Source organism: Oncorhynchus mykiss, unplaced genomic scaffold (assembly GCF_013265735.2).
Source record: "Oncorhynchus mykiss isolate Arlee unplaced genomic scaffold, USDA_OmykA_1.1 un_scaffold_282, whole genome shotgun sequence".
In the NCBI taxonomy this organism is placed as follows: Eukaryota; Metazoa; Chordata; class Actinopteri; order Salmoniformes; family Salmonidae; genus Oncorhynchus; species Oncorhynchus mykiss.
Genome location: NW_023493736.1, coordinates 115,144 through 138,731, shown reverse-complemented (window position 1 = coordinate 138,731; position 23,588 = coordinate 115,144). Strand labels below are relative to the sequence as shown.

At 35.4% G+C, this 23,588-nt stretch overlaps 1 protein-coding gene across 1 annotated transcript in view; it reads right to left on the bottom strand.

Moving 5' to 3' along the window:
• The window catches only part of LOC110503213 (T-box transcription factor TBX18), a 56,197-nt gene extending 32,816 nt beyond the window's left edge, over positions 1 to 23,381 (bottom strand). Inside the window, exons 1-6 of the mRNA XM_036973648.1 lie at positions 22,866 to 23,381; positions 18,572 to 18,731; positions 17,839 to 17,940; positions 17,146 to 17,317; positions 14,434 to 14,601; positions 296 to 360 (exon numbers count right to left, since the gene is read on the bottom strand). Of these exons, the coding sequence (XP_036829543.1) occupies positions 296 to 360; positions 14,434 to 14,601; positions 17,146 to 17,317; positions 17,839 to 17,940; positions 18,572 to 18,731; positions 22,866 to 23,106 (908 nt within the window). The 5' untranslated portion in view covers positions 23,107 to 23,381. The remainder of the gene's footprint in view (positions 1 to 295; positions 361 to 14,433; positions 14,602 to 17,145; positions 17,318 to 17,838; positions 17,941 to 18,571; positions 18,732 to 22,865) is intronic.
• Positions 23,382 to 23,588: the final 207 nt, after the last annotated feature.

Sequence of the window (23,588 nt, the reverse complement as noted above, 5' to 3'; positions counted from 1 at the left end):
ACACACACCCACAATCACACACACATACAATCACACACACATACAATCACACACACCCACAATCACACACACATACAATCACACACACCCACAATCACACACACATACAATCACACACACATACAATCACACACACCCACAATCACACACACATACAATCACACACACATACAATCACACACACCCACAATCACACACACATACAATCACACATACATACAATCACACACACATACAATCACACACACATACAATCACACACAGATACAATCACACACAGCCCAGTGCAACTCACCGGTTTCGTCCGGAGTCTCTGAAGCCTTTGGCAAATGGATTCCTGTCAATCTTCAGCTTGGTAATCTGGACACAACACAACTATAAACCGTAACATCTAAAAACAACAAAGCAATAACCATAAAATACCGGCAGATTTTCTCAAACATCAGGTTTTTATAAATAAAAGTTAATTTCCAAAAAGGATAGTTTTGGGATTGATCTTTACATCTCCTGATCGATTTGATGTAAAAAACTGATGTTGATGGTGTTATTATATAGATGGTGTTGTTGGTGTTATTATATAGATGATGTTGTTGGTGTTATTATATAGATGGTGTTGTTGGTGTTATTATATAGATGATGTTGTTGGTGTTATTATATAGATGGTGTTGGTGTTATTATATAGATGATGTTGTTGGTGTTATTATATAGATGTTGTTGGTGTTATTATATAGATGGTGTTGTTGGTGTTATTATATAGATGGTGTTGTTGGTGTTATTATATAGATGTTGTTGGTGTTATTATATAGATGGTGTTGTTGGTGTTATTATATAGATGTTGTTGGTGTTATTATATAGATGGTGTTGATGGTGTTATTATATAGATGTTGTTGGTGTTATTATATAGATGGTGTTGTTGGTGTTATTATATAGATGTTGTTGGTGTTATTATATAGATGGTGTTGTTGGTGTTATTATATAGATGGTGTTGTTGGTGTTATTATATAGATGTTGTTGGTGTTATTATATAGATGGTGTTGTTGGTGTTATTATATAGATGGTGTTGTTGGTGTTATTACATAGATGATGTTGTTGATGTTATTATATAGATGATGCTGTTGGTGTTATTATATAGATGATGTTGTTGGTGTTATTATATAGATGATGTTGTTGATGTTGTTGGTGTTATTATATAGATGGTGTTGTTGGTGTTATTATATAGATGGTGTTGTTGGTGTTATTATATAGATGTTGTTGGTGTTATTATATAGATGGTGTTGTTGGTGTTATTATATAGATGGTGTTGTTGGTGTTATTATATAGATGGTGTTGTTGGTGTTATTATATAGATGATGTTGTTGGTGTTATTATATAGATGGTGTTGTTGGTGTTATTATATAGATGATGTTGTTGGTGTTATTATATAGATGATGTTGGTGTTATTATATCGATGATCTTGTTGGTGTTATTATATAGATGATGTTGTTGGTGTTATTATATAGATGATGTTGTTGGTGTTATTATATAGATGGTGTTGTTGGTGTTATTATATAGATGGTGTTGTTGGTGTTATTATATAGATGATGTTGGTGTTATTATATAGATGATGTTGTTGGTGTTATTATATAGATGGTGTTGTTGGTGTTATTACATAGATGATGTTGTTGATGTTATTATGTAGATGATGCTGTTGGTGTTATTATATAGATGATGTTGTTGGTGTTATTATATAGATGGTGTTGTTGGTGTTATTATATAGATGATGTTGTTGATGTTGTTGGTGTTATTATATAGATGATGCTGTTGGTGTTATTATAAGGATGATGTTGTTGATGTTGTTGGTGTTATTATGTAGATGATGTTGTTGGTGTTATTATATCGATGATGTTGTAGGTGTTATTATGTAGATGATGTTGTTGGTGTTATTATATAGATGTTGATGGTGTTATTAAATAGATGATGTTGTTGGTGTTATTATATAGATGATGTTGGTGTTATTATATCGATGATGTTGTTGGTGTTATTATATAGATGGTGTTGTTGGTGTTATTATATAGATGATGTTGTTGATGTTGTTGGTGTTATTATATAGATTATGTTGTTGGTGTTATTATATAGATGGTGTTGTTGGTGTTATTATATAGATGATATTGGTGTTATTATATAGATGTTGTTGGTGTTATTATATAGATGTTGTTGGTGTTATTACATAGATGATGTTGTTGATGTTATTATATAGATGATGCTGTTGGTGTTATTATATAGATGATGTTGTTGGTGTTATTATATAGATTGGTGTTGTTGGTGTTATTATATAGATGATGTTGTTGATGTTGTTGGTGTTATTATGTAGATGATGTTGTAGGTGTTATTATATCGATGATGTTGTAGGTGTTATTATATAGATGATGTTGTTGGTGTTATTATATAGATGTTGATGGTGTTATTATGTAGATGATGTTGTAGGTGTTATTATATCGATGATGTTGTAGGTGTTATTATATCGATGATGTTGTAGGTGTTATTATGTAGATGATGTTGTTGGTGTTATTATATAGATGATGTTGTTGGTGTTATTATATAGATGTTGATGGTGTTATTAAATAGATGATGTTGTTGGTGTTATTATATAGATGATGTTGGTGTTATTATATAGATGTTGTTGGTGTTATTATATAGATGTTGTTGGTGTTATTACATAGATGATGTTGTTGATGTTATTATCTAGATGATGCTGTTGGTGTTATTATATAGATGATGCTGTTGGTGTTATTAAATAGATGATGTTGATGGTGTTATTATATAGATGATGTTGTTGATTTTGTTGGTGTTATTATGTAGATGATGATGATGGTGTTATTAAATAGATAATGTTGATGGTGTTGTTATATAGATGAGATTGTTGATGTTATTATATAGATGGTGTTGTTGATGTTGTTTGTGTTATTTATTTATTTATTTTTTAATATTTTTTTTCACCTTTATTTAACCAGGTAGTCTAGTTGAGAACAAGTTCTCATTTACAACTGCGACCTGGCCAAGATAAACGCATAGCAGTGTGAACAGACAACAACACAGAGTTACACATGGAGTAAACAATAAACAAGTCAATAACACAGTAGAAAAAAAGAGAGTCTATATACATTGTGTGCAAAAGGCATGAGGAGGTAGGCGAATAATTACAATTTTGCAGATTAACACTGGAGTGATAAATGATCAGATGGTCATGTACAGGTAGAGATATTGGTGTGCAAAAGAGCAGAAAAGTAAATAAATAAAAACAGTATGGGGATGAGGTAGGTGAAATTGGGTGGGCTATTTACCGATAGAGTATGTACAGCTGCAGCGATCGGTTAGCTGCTCAGATAGCAGATGTTTGAAGTTGGTGAGGGAGATAAAAGTCTCCAACTTCAGCGATTTTTGAAATTCGTTCCAGTCACAGGCAGCAGAGAACTGGAACGAAAGGCGGCCAAATGAGGTGTTGGCTTTAGGGATGATCAGTGAGATACACCTGCTGGAACGCGTGCTATGGGTGGGTGTTGCTATGGTGACCAGTGAGCTGAGATAAGGCGGAGCTTTACCTAGCATGGACTTGTAGATGACCTGGAGCCAGTGGGTCTGGCGACGAATATGTAGCGAGGGCCAGCCGACTAGAGCATACAGGTCGCAGTGGTGGGTGGTATAAGGTGCTTTAGTAACAAAAGGGATGGCACTGTGATAAACTGCATCCAGTTTGCTGAGTAGAGTGTTGGAAGCCATTTTGTAGATGACATCGCCGAAGTCGATGATCGGTAGGATAGTCAGTTTTACTAGGGTAAGATTGGCGTCGTGAGTGAAGGAGGCTTTGTTGCGGAATAGAAAGTCGACTCTAGATTTGATTTTCGATTGTAGATTTTTGATATGAGTCTGGAAGGAGAGTTTACAGTCTAGCCAGACACCTAGGTACTTATAGATGTCCACATATTCAAGGTCAGTTATATAGATTACATTGTTTGTGTTATTATATAGATGTTGTTGGTGTTATTATATAGATGATGTTGGTGTTATTATATAGACGATGTTGTTGGTGTTATTATATAGATGATATAGGTGGTGTTATTATAGAGATGTTGTTGGTGTTATTATATAGATGATGTTGATGGTGTTATTATATAGATGATCTTGTTGGTGTTATTATATAGATTATGTTGTTGTTGTTATTATATAGATGATGCTGTTGGTGTTATTATATAGATGGTGTTGTTGGTGTTATTATATAGATGATGCTGTTGGTGTTATTATATAGATGGTGTTGTTGGTGTAATTATATAGATGATGTTGTTGATGCTGTTGGTGTTATTATGTAGATGATGTTGATGGTGTTATTATATAGATGATGTTGTTGGTGTTATTATATAGATGGTGTTGTTGGTGTTATTATATCGATGATCTTGTTGGTGTTATTATATAGATGATCTTGTTGGTGTTATTATATAGATGATGTTGTTGGTGTTATTATATAGATGATGTTGTTTGTGTTATTATATAGATAACGTTGTTGGTGTTATTATATAGATTATGTTGTTTGCGTTATTATATAGATAATGTTGTTGGTGTTATTATATAGATGATGTTGTAGATGTTGTTGGTGTTATTATATAGATGATGTTGATGGTGTTACTATATAGATGTTGTTGGTGTTATTATATAGATGATGTTGTTGGTGTTATTATATGATGATGTTGTTGGTGTTATTAAATAGATTATGTTGTTGGTGTTATTATATAGATGTTGATGATGTTATTATATCAATGATGTTGTTGGTGTTATTATATAGATGGTGTTGTTTGTGTTATTATATAGATAATGTTGTTGGTGTTATTATATAGATGATGTTGTAGATGTTGTTGGTGTTATTATATAGATGATGTTGATGGTGTTACTATATAGATGTTGTTGGTGTTATTATATAGATGATGTTGTTGGTGTTATTATATAGATGGTGTTGTTGGTGTTATTATATAGATGATGTTGTTGGTGTTATTATATAGATGATGTTGTTGGTGTTATTATATAGATGGTGTTGTTGGTGTTATTATATAGATGGTGTTGTTGGTGTTATTATATAGATGATGTTGTTGATGTTGTTGGTGTTATTATATAGATGATGTTGTTGGTGTTATTATATAGATGGTGTTGTTGGTGTTATTATATAGATGATGTTGTTGGTGTTATTATATAGATGATGTTGTTGGTGTTATTATATAGATGGTGTTGTTGGTGTTATTATATAGATGATGTTGGTGTTATTATATAGATGTTGTTGGTGTTATTATATAGATGTTGTTGGTGTTATTACATAGATGATGTTGTTGATGTTATTATATAGATGATACTCTTGGTGTTATTATATCGATGATGTTGTTGGTGTTATTATATAGATGGTGTTGTTGGTGTTATTATATAGATGATGTTGTTGATGTTGTTGGTGTTATTATATAGATGATGCTGTTGGTGTTATTATATAGATGATGTTGTTGATGTTGTTGGTGTTATTATGTAGATGATGTTGTAGGTGTTATTATATCGATGATGTTGTAGGTGTTATTATGTAGATGATGTTGTTGGTGTTATTATATAGATGTTGATGGTGTTATTAAATAGATGATGTTGTTGGTGTTATTATATAGATGATGTTGTTGGTGTTATTATATAGATGATGTTGGTGTTATTATATAGATGGTGTTGTTGGTGTTATTATATAGATGATGTTGTTGATGTTGTTGGTGTTATTATATAGATTATGTTGTTGGTGTTATTATATAGATGATTTTGTTGGTGTTATTATATAGATGATGTTGTTGGTGTTATTATATAGATGGTGTTGTTGGTGTTATTATATAGATGATATTGGTGTTATTATATAGATGTTGTTGGTGTTATTATATAGATGTTGTTGGTGTTATTACATAGATGATGTTGTTGATGTTATTATATAGATGATGCTGTTGGTGTTATTATATAGATTATGTTGTTGGTGTTATTATATAGATGGTGTTGTTGGTGTTATTATATAGATGATGTTGTTGATGTTGTTGGTGTTATTATATAGATGATGCTGTTGGTGTTATTATATAGATGATGTTGTTGATGTTGTTGGTGTTATTATGTAGATGATGTTGTTGGTGTTATTATATCGATGATGTTGTAGGTGTTATTATGTAGATGATGTTGTTGGTGTTATTATATAGATGTTGATGGTGTTATTAAATAGATGATGTTGTTGGTGTTATTATATAGATGATGTTGGTGTTATTATATAGATGTTGTTGGTGTTATTATATAGATGTTGTTGGTGTTATTACATAGATGATGTTGTTGATGTTATTATCTAGATGATGCTGTTGGTGTTATTATATAGATGATGCTGTTGGTGTTATTATATAGATGATGTTGATGGTGTTATTATATAGATGATGTTGTTGATTTTGTTGGTGTTATTATGTAGATGATGATGATGGTGTTATTAAATAGATAATGTTGATGGTGTTGTTATATAGATGAGATTGTTGATGTTATTATATAGATGGTGTTGTTGATGTTGTTTGTGTTATTTATTTATTTATTTTTTAATATTTTTTTTCACCTTTATTTAACCAGGTAGTCTAGTTGAGAACAAGTTCTCATTTACAACTGCGACCTGGCCAAGATAAACGCATAGCAGTGTGAACAGACAACAACACAGTGTTACACATGGAGTAAACAATAAACAAGTCAATAACACAGTAGAAAAAAAGAGTCTATATACATTGTGTGCAAAAGGCATGAGGAGGTAGGCGAATAATTACAATTTTGCAGATTAACACTGGAGTGATAAATGATCAGATGGTCATGTACAGGTAGAGATATTGGTGTGCAAAAGAGCAGAAAAGTAAATAAATAAAAACAGTATGGGGATGAGGTAGGTAAAATTGGGTGGGCTATTTACCGATAGAGTATGTACAGCTGCAGCGATCGGTTAGCTGCTCAGATAGCAGATGTTTGAAGTTGGTGAGGGAGATAAAAGTCTCCAAATTCAGCGATTTTTGAAATTCGTTCCAGTCACAGGCAGCAGAGAACTGGAACGAAAGGCGGCAAAATGAGGTGTTGGCTTTAGGGATGATCAGTGAGATACACCTGCTGGAACACGTGCTATGGGTGGGTGTTGCCATCGTGACCAGTGAACTGAGATAAGGCGGAGCTTTACCTAGCATGGACTTGTAGATGACCTGGAGCCAGTGGGTCTGGCGACGAATATGTAGCGAGGGCCAGCCGACTAGAGCATACAAGTCGCAGTGGTGGGTGGTATAAGGTGCTTTAGTGACAAAACGGATGGCACTGTGATAGACTGCATCCAGTTTGCTGAGTAGAGTGTTGGAAGCCATTTTGTAGATGACATCGCCGAAGTCGATGATCGGTAGGATAGTCAGTTTTACTAGGGTAAGATTGGCGTCGTGAGTGAAGGAGGCTTTGTTGCGGAATAGAAAGTCGACTCTAGATTTGATTTTCGATTGTAGATTTTTGATATGAGTCTGGAAGGAGAGTTTACAGTCTAGCCAGACACCTAGGTACTTATAGATGTCCACATATTCAAGGTCAGTTATATAGATTACATTGTTTGTGTTATTATATAGATGTTGTTGGTGTTATTATATAGATGATGTTGGTGTTATTATATAGACGATGTTGTTGGTGTTATTATATAGACGATGTTGTTGGTGTTATTATATAGATGATGATGTTGGTGTTATTATGTAGATGGTGTTGTTGGTGTTATTATATAGATTATGTTGATGGTGTTATTATATAGATGATCTTGTTGGTGTTATTATATAGATTATGTTGTTGTTGTTATTATATAGATGATGCTGTTGGTGTTATTATATAGATGATGATGTTGGTGTTATTATGTAGATGGTGTTGTTGGTGTTATTATATAGATTATGTTGATGGTGTTATTATATAGATGATCTTGTTGGTGTTATTATATAGATTATGTTGTTGTTGTTATTATATAGATGATGCTGTTGGTGTTATTATATAGATGGTGTTGTTGGTGTTATTATATAGATGATGCTGTTGGTGTTATTATATAGATGGTGTTGTTGGTGTAATTATATAGATGATGTTGTTGATGCTGTTGGTGTTATTATGTAGATGATGTTGATGGTGTTATTATATAGATGATGTTGTTGGTGTTATTATATAGATGGTGTTGTTGGTGTTATTATATCGATGATCTTGTTGGTGTTATTATATAGATGATCTTGTTGGTGTTATTATATAGATGATGTTGTTGGTGTTATTATATAGATGATGTTGTTTGTGTTATTATATAGATAACGTTGTTGCTGTTATTATATAGATTATGTTGTTTGTGTTATTATATAGATAATGTTGTTGGTGGTATTATATAGATGATGTTGTAGATGTTGTTGGTGTTATTATATAGATGATGTTGATGGTGTTATTATATAGATGTTGTTGGTGTTATTATATAGATGATGTTGTTGGTGTTATTATATAGATGATGTTGTTTGTGTTATTATATAGATGATGTTGTTGGTGTAGTTATATAGATGATGTTGTTGGTGTTATTATATAGATGGTGTTGTTGATGTTGTTGGTGTTATTCTATAGATGTTGTTGTTGTTATTCTATAGATACTGTTGTTGGTGTTGTTATATAGATGATGTTGTTGGTGTTATTATATAGATGGTGTTGTTGGTGTTATTATATAGATGATGTTGTTGGTGTTATAATATAGATGGTGTTGTTGGTTTTATTATATAGATGAAGTTGTTAGTGTTATTATATAGATGGTGTTATTATATAGATTAATGTTGTTGATGTTGTTGGTGTTATTATATGATGATGTTGTTGGTGTTATTAAATAGATTATGTTGTTGGTGTTATTATATAGATGTTGATGATGTTATTATATCAATGATGTTGTTGGTGTTATTATATCGATGATGTTGATGGTGTTATTATATAGACGATGTTGTTGGTGTTATTATATAGATGATGATGTTGGTGTTATTATATAAATGATGTTGATGGTGTTATTATATAGATGATGTTGTTGGTGTTATTATATAGTTGATGATGTTGGTGTTATTATATAGACGATGTTGTTGGTGTTATTATATAGATGATGTTGGTGTTATTATATAGATGATGTTGATGGTGTTATTATATAGTTGATGATGTTGGTGTTATTATATAGATGATGTCAGTGTTATTATATAGATGATGTTGGTGTTATTATATAGATGATGTTGATGGTGTTATTATATAGACGATGTTGTTGGTGTTATTATATAGATGATGATGTTGGTGTTATTATGTAGATGGTGTTGTTGGTGTTATTATATAGACGATGTTGTTGGTGTAGTTATATAGATGATGTTGTTGGTGTTATTATATAGATGGTGTTGTTGATGTTGTTGGTGTTATTCTATAGATGTTGTTGTTATTATTCTATAGATAATGTTGTTGGTGTTGTTATATAGATGATGTTGTTGGTGTTATTATATAGATGGTGTTGTTGGTGTTATTATATAGATGATGTTGTTGGTGTTATAATATAGATGGTGTTGTTGGTTTTATTATATAGATGAAGTTGTTAGTGTTATTATATAGATGGTGTTATTATATAGATTAATGTTGTTGATGTTGTTGGTGTTATTATATGATGATGTTGTTGGTGTTATTAAATAGATTATGTTGTTGGTGTTATTATATAGATGTTGATGATGTTGTTGGTGTTATTATATAGTTGATGATGTTGGTGTTATTATATAGATGATGTCAGTGTTATTATATAGATGATGTTGGTGTTATTATATAGATGATGTTGATGGTGTTATTATATAGACGATGTTGTTGGTGTTATTATATAGATGATGATGTTGGTGTTATTATGTAGATGGTGTTGTTGGTGTTATTATATAGACGATGTTGTTGGTGTTATTATATAGATGATGTTGGTGTTATTATATAGATGATGTTGATGGTGTTATTATATAGACGATGTTGTTGGTGTTATTATATAGTTGATGATGTTGGTGTTATTATATAGATGATGTTGTTGGTGTTATTATATCGATGATGTTGATGGTGTTATTATATAGACAATGTTGTTGGTGTTATTATATAGATGATGATGTTGGTGTTATTACATAGATGATGTTGTTGATGTTATTATACAGATGATATTGGTGGTGTTATTATATAGATGATGTTGTTGGTGTTATTATATAGATGATGATGTTGGTGTTATTATATAGATGATGTTGTTGGTGTTATTATATAGATGATGATGTTGGTGTTATTATATAGATGATGTTGATGGTGTTATTATATAGTTGATGATGTTGGTGTTATTATATAGATGATGTTGTTGGTGTTATTATATCGATGATGTTGATGGTGTTATTATATAGACAATGTTGTTGGTGTTATTATATAGATGATGATGTTGGTGTTATTACATAGATGATGTTGTTGATGTTATTATATAGATGATATTGGTGGTGTTATTATATAGATGATATTGGTGGTGTTATTATATAGATGATATTGATGGTGTTATTATATAGATGATATTGATGGTGTTATTATATAGTTGATGATGTTGGTGTTATTATATAGATGATGTTGATGATGTTATTAAATAGATGTTGATGTTTTTTTTATTTCACAACAAGAGTTTGATACAGCAATTAGCCAGAAAGTTATGGTCTGAGTTTGCGTGTGCGTGTGTGTGAGCGTGTGCGTGTGTGTGAGCGTGTGCGTGAGTGTGTGTGTGTGTGCGTGTGCGTGTGCGTGAGCGTGAGCGTGTGCGTGTGCGTGTGTGTGCGTGTGCGTGTATGTTTGTGTGTGTGTGTGTGTGCGTGTGCGTGAGCGTGTGCGTGTGCGTGTGTGTGCGTGAGCGTGTGCGTGAGCGTGTGCGTGTGCGTGTGTCTGTGTGCGTGTGTGTGTGTGTGTCTTTGTGTGTATTACCCGTGTCCAGTTTATAGGTATCGCCACTCTCCTCAAACATTAAACTTCGTTCAGTAAAAACAGAACCACCAGTAGAAACAAGTAGAGACCAAAATATATCATTACAGATCAGTAGAGACCATTACAGAGCAGTAGAGACTAGTAGAGACCATTACAGATCATTAGAGACCAGTAGATACAATTAGAGATCAGTAGAGACCATTAAAGATCAGTAGAGAATAGTAGAGACCAGTAGAGACCATTAAAGATCAGTAGAGAATAGTAGAGACCAGTAGAGACCATTAAAGATCAGTAGAGAATAGTAGAGACCAGTAGATACCATTAGAGGTCAATAGAGACCAGTAGAGACCAGTAGAGATCAGTAGAGACCATTAAAGATCAGTAGAGAATAGTAGAGACCAGTAGATACCATTAGAGGTCAATAGAGACCAGTAGAGACCAGTAGAGATCAGTAGAGACCATTAAAGATCAGTAGAGAATAGTAGAGACCAGTAGATACCATTAGAGGTCAATAGAGACCAGTAGAGACCAGTAGAGATCAGTAGAGACCATTAAAGATCAGTAGAGAATAGTAGAGACCAGTAGATACCATTAGAGGTCAATAGAGAATGGTAGAGACCAGTAAATACCAGTAGAGATCAGTAGATACCATTAGAGATCAGTAGAGACTAGTAGATACCATTAGAGACCAGTAAATACCATTGGAGATCAGTAGAGACCAGTAGATACCATTAGAGGTCAATAGAGAATGGTAGAGACCAGTAAATACCAGTAGAGATCAGTAGATACCATTAGAGATCAGTAGAGACTAGTAGATACCATTAGAGACCAGTAAATACCATTGGAGATCAGTAGAGACCAGTAGATACCATTAGAGGTCAATAGAGAATGGTAGAGACCAGTAAATACCAGTAGAGATCAGTAGATACCATTAGAGATCAGTAGAGACTAGTAGATACCATTAGAGACCAGTAAATACCATTGGAGATCAGTAGAGACCAGTAGATACCATTAGAGGTCAGTAGAGACCAGTAGATACCAGCAGAGATCAGTAGAGAATAGTAAAGACTAGTAGAAACAATTGAAGACCAGTAGATAGCGTTAGAGTCGAGTTAACTCCAGAATAGTCCAGTAGCATCCAATAAAGTAAACTAGAGACCAGTAAAAAACAGTAGAGACCAGAATCTTTCTCAATTATCATCTCCTCAACTCCTCTTCTTTATCTGCGCTAGCACTAAGACAAGGTGGAAAATGTTACAAAACTCCCTTAGCTTACTTCACAGAGAACGTGGCTAAACGTTGAAACAACAGATAGGAGAGCCGACGAGTGTCTAAACCTACAAAAATAGAGCACCACAGCCTGCCGTGCTAACGGGTTCCCATTACATAACACAGCCACAAACTCCAGGAAGAGCATGCTGCACATGCCCCATCTGTTTCTTGCTTACAACACACTTCCTGTGATTGGTGGTTTGAAGCTCACCACCGCCAACCCTTGATCTGAAGTGTAGTTACATGGTATCATGGCTAGTGGCTAACGTTAGACAGCTTGAGCTAGCATACGAACTCTGTAGCACAGAGTAGCACAGAGTAGATCCTCCATATGAGGTTGAGAAATAGTGCATTGTGGGCAGTTTACAAGTTATCTGGAAATAAGTTAATAAATATGTAATAACCCAAAAACTTAACTATGCTTGAAGTTACAGGTAACCAGATGGTAACTAGAGCTAAGTTACTTTGACCACACTGTGTTGTTTCAGAACTCTCGTTTCCTTCCCTTTAACTCTAATACTCTCTACAGTCAGAACTCTCGTTTCCTTCCCTTTAACTCTAATACTCTCTACAGTCAGAACTCTCGTTTCCTTCCCTTTAACTCTAATACTCTCTACAGTCAGAACTCTTGTTTCCTTCCCTTTAACTCTAATACTCTAGTCAGAACTCTCGTTTCCTTCCCTTTAACTCTAATACTCTCTACAGTCAGAACTCTCGTTTCCTTCCCTTTAACTCTAATACTCTCTACAGTCAGAACTCTCGTTTCAATCCCTTTAACTCTAATACTCTACAGTCAGAACTCTCGTTTCCTTCCCTTTAACTCTAATACTCTCTACAGTCAGAACTCTCGTTTCCTTTCCTTTAACTCTAATACTCTCTACAGTCAGAACTCTCGTTTCCTTTCCTTTAACTCTAATACTCTCTACAGTTAGAACTCTCGTTTCCTTTCCTTTAACTCTAATACTCTCTACAGTTAGAACTCTCGTTTCCTTTCCTTTAACTCTAATACTCTCTACAGTCAGAACTCTCGTTTCCTTTCCTTTAACTCTAATACTCTCTACAGTTAGAACTCTCGTTTCCTTTCCTTTAACTCTAATACTCTCTACAGTCAGAACTCTCGTTTCCTTCCCTTTAACTCTAATACTCTCTAGAGTCAGAACTCTCGTTTCCTTCCCTTTAACTCTAATACTCTACAGTCAGAACTCTCGTTTCCTTCCCTTTAACTCTAATACTCTCTACAGTCAGAACTCTCGTTTCCTTCCCTTTAACTCTAATACTCTCTACAGTCAGAACTCTCGTTTCCTTTCCTTTAACTCTAATACTCTCTACAGTCAGAACTCTCGTTTCCTTTCCTTTAACTCTAATACTCTCTACAGTCAGAACTCTCGTTTCCTTCCCTTTAACTTTAATACTCTACAGTCAGAACTCTCGTTTCCTTCCCTTTAACTCTAATACTCTCTACAGTCAGAACTCTCGTTTCCTTCCCTTTAACTCTAATACTCTACAGTAAGAACTCTCGTTTCCTTGCCTGTAACTCTAATACTCTACAGTAAGAACTCTCGTTTCCTTCCCTTTAACTCTAATACTCTACAGTCAGAACTCTCGTTTCCTTCCCTTTAACTCTAATACTCTCTACAGTCAGAACTCTCCTGTCTTTACTGTGTTCTGAGCTGGATGGTGAGAAAACGTTTGTTTACAGTTGGTTTGTCTATATTTTCTGAATGTTGTTTGAATGTTTTGTGAATGTTGTGTAAATGTTGTGTGGATGTTCTATGAGTTATATGGAAAGGTTTGCTGTTGGTTCGAGTAGCCAGTGACGTGGTATAGTGGCTAGTGTATGTATGGTTGTCTGCAGGTCCTGATAGCACCATTAAACTGTGCTATAAGGTTAGCAAGGGAGGCCAAGTGTTGTATAGGCTCACTTTTTAAAGTATTCCAAGTATCAATTTTTTTTTATTTTTAAGAACTAACTTGATGGTTTATTGACTTGGTGGTTGGTGCTCTTTGAAATCCTGGAATGTCCAAGTAATTAGTTTACCTTTGTTGTACCACAATTATAGAATATTCTATTTGTTTATACAATATGCATAATAGGCCTATATAAAGCTGAATGCTGTTTAAACGTTATATGAATGTTACCTGTTGGTTCTGGTATGCGGTGACAGTGGTGAAGACAGTCTCTGGGAAGCTGAGTGTTCTGGTTCCGTCTCCCTGGGGAACGGCTCTAACATGAGACAGCTCCTCGCCACACTCCTTCTGAATCACATGCACACGTGGCTGGTACTTATGCATGGAGTGGAGAATGATCTGAACACACACACACACACACACACAGCCCGGTTAGGGCACAATTAGACTGCAGCAGAATTACACACGCGGGCGCACACAATTACACACCAATGGAGTTACCTGCTATATTCCCACGCCATAAAGCACAAATGCATACTTAAACACACACACACACACATACACACACACACACACATACAGACACACACACACACACACACACATACACACACACACACACACACACACACATACACATACACATACACACACACACAGACACACACACACACACACACACACACTTACTGTTGTCTTTGAACGGCCAAAAACATTTTGTCCTGCCTGAGGGCTTAAGTCTGATTAACATATAACAATGATTCTGAAAACATTCAAATTAAACTAAACTAATCTTCCAGCCTGGTCTCATAGACAAGACGTAACATAATACATGTAAATCCGGCACACTCAAATTAGTATGATATGTTACGTTTGCAAAAAAGAGAAGGTTACTTAAGGCAAAAATGAAAGTAGGGTGGGTGGTCGGGTTGGATGGGTGGGCATTTAAAGCCAAAGTCTAGCAACCCAAAGGACAATGAAAGCATTTTAGCTAATTAGCAACTTTTCAACTACTTACTAGCTACTTTTAGCTACTTTGTAATTACTTAGCATGTTGGCTAACCCTTCCCCTAACCCTTAACCCTTTAACATAACTCCTAACCCTAACCCCTAGTTTAATGTTAGCCACCTAGCTAACGTTAGCATTAGCCACTTAGCTAACGTTACCCATAACAAATTGGAATTCGTAACTTAATATCATACGTTTAGAAAATTCGTAACATAAAGTACGAATTGGAGGATGGTCATCCACAGATGAATACACGCCATACATATCATACTAATAGCCATACATATCATACTAATAGCCATACATATCACACACTAATAGCCATACATTTCATACTAATAGCCATACATATCATACTAATAGCCATACATATCATACTAATAGCCATACATATCATACTAATAGTCATACATATCATACTAATAGCCATACATATCATACTAATAGCATACATATCATACTAACTGTCCTACGTATCATACTAATTGCCATACATATCATACTAATAGCCATACATATCATACTAACTGTCATATATATCCTACTAACTGTCATACATATCATACTAATAGCCATACATAACATACTAACTGTCATATATATCCTACTAACTGTCATACATATCATACTAATAGCCATACATATCATACTAACTGTCCTATATATCCTACTAACTGTCATACATATCATACTAATAGCCATACATATCATACTAACTGTCCTATATATCCTACTAACTGTCATACATATCATACTAATAGCCATACATATCATACTAACTGTCCTATATATCCTACTAACTGTCATACATATCATACTAATAGCCATACATATCATACTAACTGTCCTATATATCATACTAACTGTCATACATATCATACTAATAGCCATACATATCATACTAACTGTCCTATATATCCTACTAACTGTCATACATATCATACTAATAGCCATACATATCATACTAACTGTCCTATATATCATACTAACTGTCATACATATCATACTAATAGCCATACATATCATACTAACTGTCCTATATATCATACTAACTGTCATACATATCATACTAATAGCCATACATATCATACTAATAGCCATACATATCATACTAACTGTCATATATATCCTACTAACTGTCATACATATCATACTAATAGCCATACATATCATACTAACTGTCCTATATATCCTACTAACTGTCATACATATCATACTAATAGCCATACATATCATACTAACTGTCATACATATCATACTAATTGGAGGATGAAACTTCTGGGGAAAATATTATCTATTTATTTCCTCTGAAAGCAACCCAGATATGATAATGTATAATAATGTAATATAATAATATAATAAATCAAATGTATTTATATAGCCCTTCTTACATCAGCTGATATCTCAAAGTGCTGTACAGAAACCCAGCCTAAAACCCCAAACACAGTGGTTAGGAAAAACTCCCTAGAAAGGCAGGAACCTAGGAAGAAACCTAGAGAGGAACCAGGCCAATAAGCAGCATCCCTTTACTCAGAATATATACCAGAGACCACTGACCTCTGTCCTTTGATCAATCACAACATATATTAAACAGTAAACATGATAATAATAAAAAATATGATCAAATATTACATTTCAAGCAGAACTTCTTATGTGTTATTTGATGGAAGTCCCCTCTCAAGTTTCTCTGGTTTAAACACACTTTATTTTACTTCATTTTTATTTTACAGGTTTAAAGACACTGTATTTCACAGTAGAATAACAAGTAATATAGGCTCATCAATCAGTGAACTTAAATATATCCATCCACCAATCTATAGAATGATGTCTAATAATACAGAGATAATAGTGTTTAGTGTTGGTGACATAATAGATACAATATTCAGTATGTATAATATATATATACAGTAGGTAGTGTTGTCTAGGTAACCTACATGCCCCTGGTCATCCAGCTCATTATTGGTCAGTTTGAGTTTGTCGAAGCTGATCACCTGACGCATCCAAGTCTCACCAGAAGCCAGCGAGTCCGGGTGGACATACACACGTGGTGGAACCGGGGAATCCGCGTTTCCCGCGACCATCCACTTGGAGCTGTGGTACACGTACCTGCACACACATAGACAGAGAGGGGGAGAGAGAGAATAACTTCAAAACGGGTTTTGTTCATCCTGTTATTGTAACATTTGTTGGTAGACCTTCAGACCTGGGAGGTTAGGAGGTCAGCTGTGCAAAAGGAGTTTATCTTCCCAAACGGCACGGGGATTCAACCATCTCTGACTCTGACCGATCAACAGACCGACCAACACCATTTGTCCTGCTCCAGCCTCTGGCCACCGAAGAAAACGATTTTACCAAAACCTTAAACCTCGCGGGTTTCTGCTATATTAAATATAGCCTACCATGTTACCTCCATATACTATACCCACAATACGACACACCTTGTTTTGTCCATGTGTTACAGATAACTATGGAAATGTCTCCAATCTTAACCACCCCTACCACTGTTAGTCTTTATAGCCTATTTCAACTTTGACCAAAACTACAGAAATAGCCTGTAGCCGCGGTAGGCATAGAATTGAAAAATACTATAATAAATGATTAGTAAATGATGTTGTATTATTCCTCACCTGTATCTTTTGTTGTCCACGGGGATAACGTCCATGGCGACGTAGTACTGCTGGCGGGGGTCCAGACCCGAGATCTTCACGCGCATAGCGGGGAACATCCGCCTGCACCGGGAAAACAGAAAGTCGATGTCCGACATTAAATAGAGTTACATAAATGCCTCATATCTGTATGCATCATAGTCAGGTAGTCATATTTACAATAGCTGACATTAGGATTTCACATAACACGAAATGATCCTACACATTTCTCACAGATTGATATATCCGCCCATTAGACTAATATATGATTCTGAAACGGAGCCTGTCAGAATATTAAAAACATTTCATCACCGATAGGCTCCGACAGGAGTTTCTAAATTATGCTTTAAATGAGATTAGAATAAACAAATATTTAAAACGTTGTTATTATTATTATTATTATTATTAGTCGAAGCTCCACATTTTTTTTTACAGCATTGCTACCAAATAATGTTTACGATATTTCCTTTTCTTAAACTTTGAGCTTCTTATAAACGAATCAGTCCGATGAATAAAACATAACATTATATTTATAATATTATACATAACCGAATTATATCATAGCAGAACGTTTATCTAAAACATCTGCACATCCTCCTTCAACACGAACTTGTTATTTGTTCGATTCTCTTCTTTTTCCTTTCTTCTTTATTTCATCTGTCAATGAGACGTAATGTCATGTAATGTGTGTGATAACGTTAATGTGTTCTCCCACCTGCCGGCCTTCGTGATGATCATCTCCGTGCCAATCTCGTGAAACCGTTTCCACAGGTCGGAGCCCTGCAAGTCCACGCTCATCTCCTCTCCGGGAACCGTTACTGTTACCGGCGGCGTGCGCTGGGCCTGGGCCTCCAACACCACGTCACAACTCTCCGCTACGGAAAGACAGTTTGATGTTTTAATGTAATAATACTACTGGTACAATAGGCTACTAATAGTCTAGTGATTACAGGCCTAAAGGTACAGTTAGGGTATGTGTGTATGTGCGCGTGCGTGTGTGCGTGCGTGTGTGTGTGTGTGTGTGTGTGTGTGTGTGTGTGTGTGTGTGTGTGTGTGTGTGTGTGTTATAATAATCATGGCTCTCTAAACAGCTAATCGCCAAACGGGCCGTGTCTGTTCCGCTCCTCATACCAGACCTGACCAGAGCAGGCTGGTACGTTTGTGTTGCTGTCAGAATAGGTATTCAGGCCACGATTGGACAGGAATGAACAACTCTATAGGACAGGCTTAAACAACTCTATAGGACAGGCTTAAACAACTCTATAGGACAGGCTTAAACAACTCTACTCAGTGACATGTTATTAGCGTTACTGTCGCATTTATTAATTTACGACCATGTTGGTTTTACTGTATCACGGTGATGCCTAAATTATCACCAATAAAAACAACTCGCCATACTGGAGCCACAACCCTCTTTCAGACGTTTAACCAGGATGATATTTTTTATTTTTATTTTACAATTTAACAGTGCAGTGTTTGTGTGTTTTTAATGCATGTATAAACCCCGTTCATATAACGGCTCCGTTCGGGGGCCATTTTCCTGCCCCTAATTGGAATGTTTATGATTGTAACGCGACTCATAAAGCCGCCTATTACTCACTGGCATAGCTGTTTCTATCTACCAGACCGATAACCGGATAATATATCACATATCTACAGTAGAGCGGGGACTATAATCACCACATCATTCATGTTTGAATCATTATTTTACAGATGTAACATGTGATTTATTTAGGCTAGTGTTTCAAAAGCTGTGAGTTTCTGAACTAGGCCTGTAGGTTAAATAGTTCCAAACCCTTTGCTAAATGTTTATCTTTTGTAAATATCTAATTGTAGACCTGTTCAAGTGTATACGTCATTAAGCCTAGGTATCGTTATTGGGCTATTATTATAGCTGTGCACTTGGTTGTTGAAGATTAGCATTTTATTGAATTTAATACATACTTAAATTCATTCATGCCGGCCTTAATTTAGATATTGTCAAGAATTAGGTTCCCGAAAACCTCGGAGCTTATTGTTGAGGTCATTCAGAAAGCGTAACTATGGATTCAGTTACAGAAATATAACAACCACATTCAACAACAGCCATTAACACATAAATACAGATCAACAAGACATACTAATAATATAACAACAACAACCATTAATACAGGTCAACAATAATACTACTAATAATATAACAACAACAACCAGTAATACAGGTCAACAATAATACTACTAATAATATAACAACAACCATTAATACAGGTCAACAAGACATACTAATAATATAACAACAACAACCAGTAATACAGGTCAACAATAATACTACTAATAATATAACAACAACAACCAGTAATACAGGTCAACAATAATACTACTAATAATATAACAACAACAACCATTAATACAGGTCAACAATAATACTACTAATAATATAACAACAACAACCAGTAATACAGGTCAACAATAATACTACTAATAATATAACAACAACAACCATTAATACAGATCAACAAGACATACTACTAATAATATAACAACAACCATTAATACAGGTCAACAAGACATACTAATAATATAACAACAACAACCATTAATACAGATCAACAATAATACTACTAATAATATAACAACAACAACCATTAATACAGGTCAACAATAATACTACTAATAATATAACAACAACAACCATTAATACAGATCAACAATAATACTACTAATAGTAACAACAACAACCATTAATACAGATCAACAATAATACTACTAATAATATAACAACAACAACCAGTAATACAGATCAACAATAATACTACTAATAATATAACAACAACAACCATTAATACAGGTCAACAATAATACTACTAATAATATAACAACAACAACCAGTAATACAGATCAACAATAATACTACTAATAATATAACAACAACAACCATTAATACAGGTCAACAATAATACTACTAATAATATAACAACAACAACCATTAATACAGGTCAACAATAATACTACTAATAATATAACAACAACCATTAATACAGATCAACAATAATACTACTAATAATATAACAACAACAACCAGTAATACAGGTCAACAAGACATACTAATAATATAACAACAACAACCATTAATACAGATCAACAATAATACTACTAATAATATAACAACAACAACCATTAATACAGGTCAACAATAATACTACTAATAGTAACAACAACAACCATTAATACAGATCAACAATAATACTACTAATAATATATCTGCGGTGCATTCAGAAAGTATTCAGACCCCTTGATTTTTTCCACATTTTATTACATTACAGCCTTATTCTAAAATTGATTAAATCGTTTTTTCCCCTCGTCAATCTACACACAATACCCCATAATGACAAAGCAAAAACAGGTTTATAGAAATGTTTGCAAATTGATAAAAAAAAATAAACTGAAACATATTTAGATAAGTATTCAGACCCTTTACTTTGTTGAAGCACCTTAGACAGTGATTACAGAATCAAGTCTTCTTGGGTATGACTCTTCAAGCTTGGCACACCTGTATTTGGGGAGTTTCTCCCATTCTTCTCTGCAGATCCTCTCAAGCTCTGTCAGGTTGGATGAGGAGTGTTGCTGCACAGCTATTTTCACGTCTCTTCAGAGATATTAGATCGGGTTCAAGTCCTGGCTCTGGCTGGGCCGCTCAAGGACATTCAGAGACTTGTCCCGAAGCCACTCCTGCCTTGTCTGAGGTTCTGAGTGATCTGGAGCAGGTTTTCATCAAGGATCTCTCTGTACTTTGCTTTGTTCATCTTTCCCTCGATCCTGACTAGTCTCCCAGTCCCTGCTGCTGAAAAACATCCCCACAGCATGATGCTGCCACCAACATGCTTCACCGTAGCGATGGTGCCAGGTTTCCTCCACATGTGACGCTTGGCATTCAGGCAAAATAGTTCAATCTTGGTTTCATCAGACCAGAGAATCTTGATTCTCATGGTCTGAGTCCTTTAGGTGCCTTTTGGCAAACTCCAAGCGGACTGTCATGTGTCTTTTACTGAGGAGTGGATTCCGTCTGGCCACTAACATAAATGTCTGTTTGGTTGAGTGCTGCAGAGATGGTTGTCCTTCTGGAAGATTCTCCTATCTCCACAGAGGACCTCTGGAACTCTGTCAGTTTGACCATAAGTTTCAAGGCCCTTCTCCCCCGTTTGCTCAGTTTGGAGGGGCGGACAGTTCTAGGAAGAGTCTCCGTGGTTCCAAAATTCTTCCATTTAAGAATGATGGAGGCCACTGTGTTCTTGGGGACCTTCAATGTTGCAGAAATGTTCTTGGTACCCTTCTCCAGATCTGTGCCTCGACACAATCCTGTCTCAGATCTCTAAGTACAATTCCTTCGACTTTATGACTTGGTTTTTGCTCTGACATGCACCTGTCAACTGTGGGACCTTTTATAGACAGGTGTGAGCCTTTCCAAATCATGTCCAATTAATTGAATTTACTCCAATCAAGTTGTAGAAACATCTCAAGGATGATCAATGAAAACAGGATGCACATGAGCTCAATTTCGAGTTTCATAGCAAAAGGTCTGAATACTAAATAAGGTATTTATGTTTTTATTTATTTTGTATAAATTAGTAAAATTTTCTAAAAGCCTGTTTCGGCTTTGTCATTATGGGGTATTTTATGTAGATTGATGAGAAACATTTTCTTTTGTTTAATCCATTTGAGAATAAGGGGTCTGAATAAATCTGCAGTTCTATTCCTTCTGAGTGAAAGTCACTGTTAGAATAGTTGTAGCCTAATAATTCTTCTTTCGTCAGTGTTCAGTTTACTATCTGCATGCAGCTACATTTGGTTTAACTTGCGTAACTAGTTAGTTAGCGTAACTAGACTATAGTGTGAGAGAGTTTAGGCTACGTGTTGTGGATGTGTGTGGAGGGTTTGGAGCTGATATGATAGAGCCTCGGAGTGGCGGTGAGGGTATTTTAACTTTTATCCGGTGCCATCAGTCCACTGCAACCGGAACGATCTTTACTTACGCGAGCCGTCACTAGCACACTCTATCTCGCTGCCCCGGTCGATGGCGCGGTCGTACACCTTCTTCTCTCTCTCCCCTCCGTTAGCGGGAAGTTCCAACACCTCGGTCCACTCATCAAGACAGCACCCCCCGGTGTCGTCGTCCCCGAGCTTCCGTGTCTTCTCTGCCCCGATAAGAGCTTCCACCGAGAACGCGTGCGCCTTGACGCTCAGATTGCACGAAGAGCGTCGCTTCTCTGCCATTCCACCGACTGACCGTAGAGAGACGCACGAGAGGAAGAAAGCTGTCGCTCTAAAGAGAAGTGAAGTCAAGTGAAAAGTTAATCCGAAGGGCTTCCACCGTAGCCTGGTACCGGAGCTGTGGGTCTTTATGACGCTCCTCTCATTTAGCTATGGCCCGTTCAGGACTGACATTGGAGCACCGCACAGAACCGTCCTAATGTCCCCTCTCTCTCTCTCTCTCTCTCTCTCTCTCTCTCTCTCTCTCTCTCTCTACCTCTCTCTCTCTACCTCTCTCTCTCTCTCTCTTTCTCTCTCTCTCTCTCTCTCTCTCTCTCTCTCTCTGCAAGTGAAATAGAACCTCCGTGATGTGTGTGAGCCAAGGCTTGAGCCGGTTTTGGACAGTGTAATCTGAGGGGTGTTGCAGGGCTGGGCAGCCAGCTGTCAATCTATCTGCCTCCTGGCCAATAGGAGCCCTGATCTCATCGAAGTCGTTGAAGAGCGCC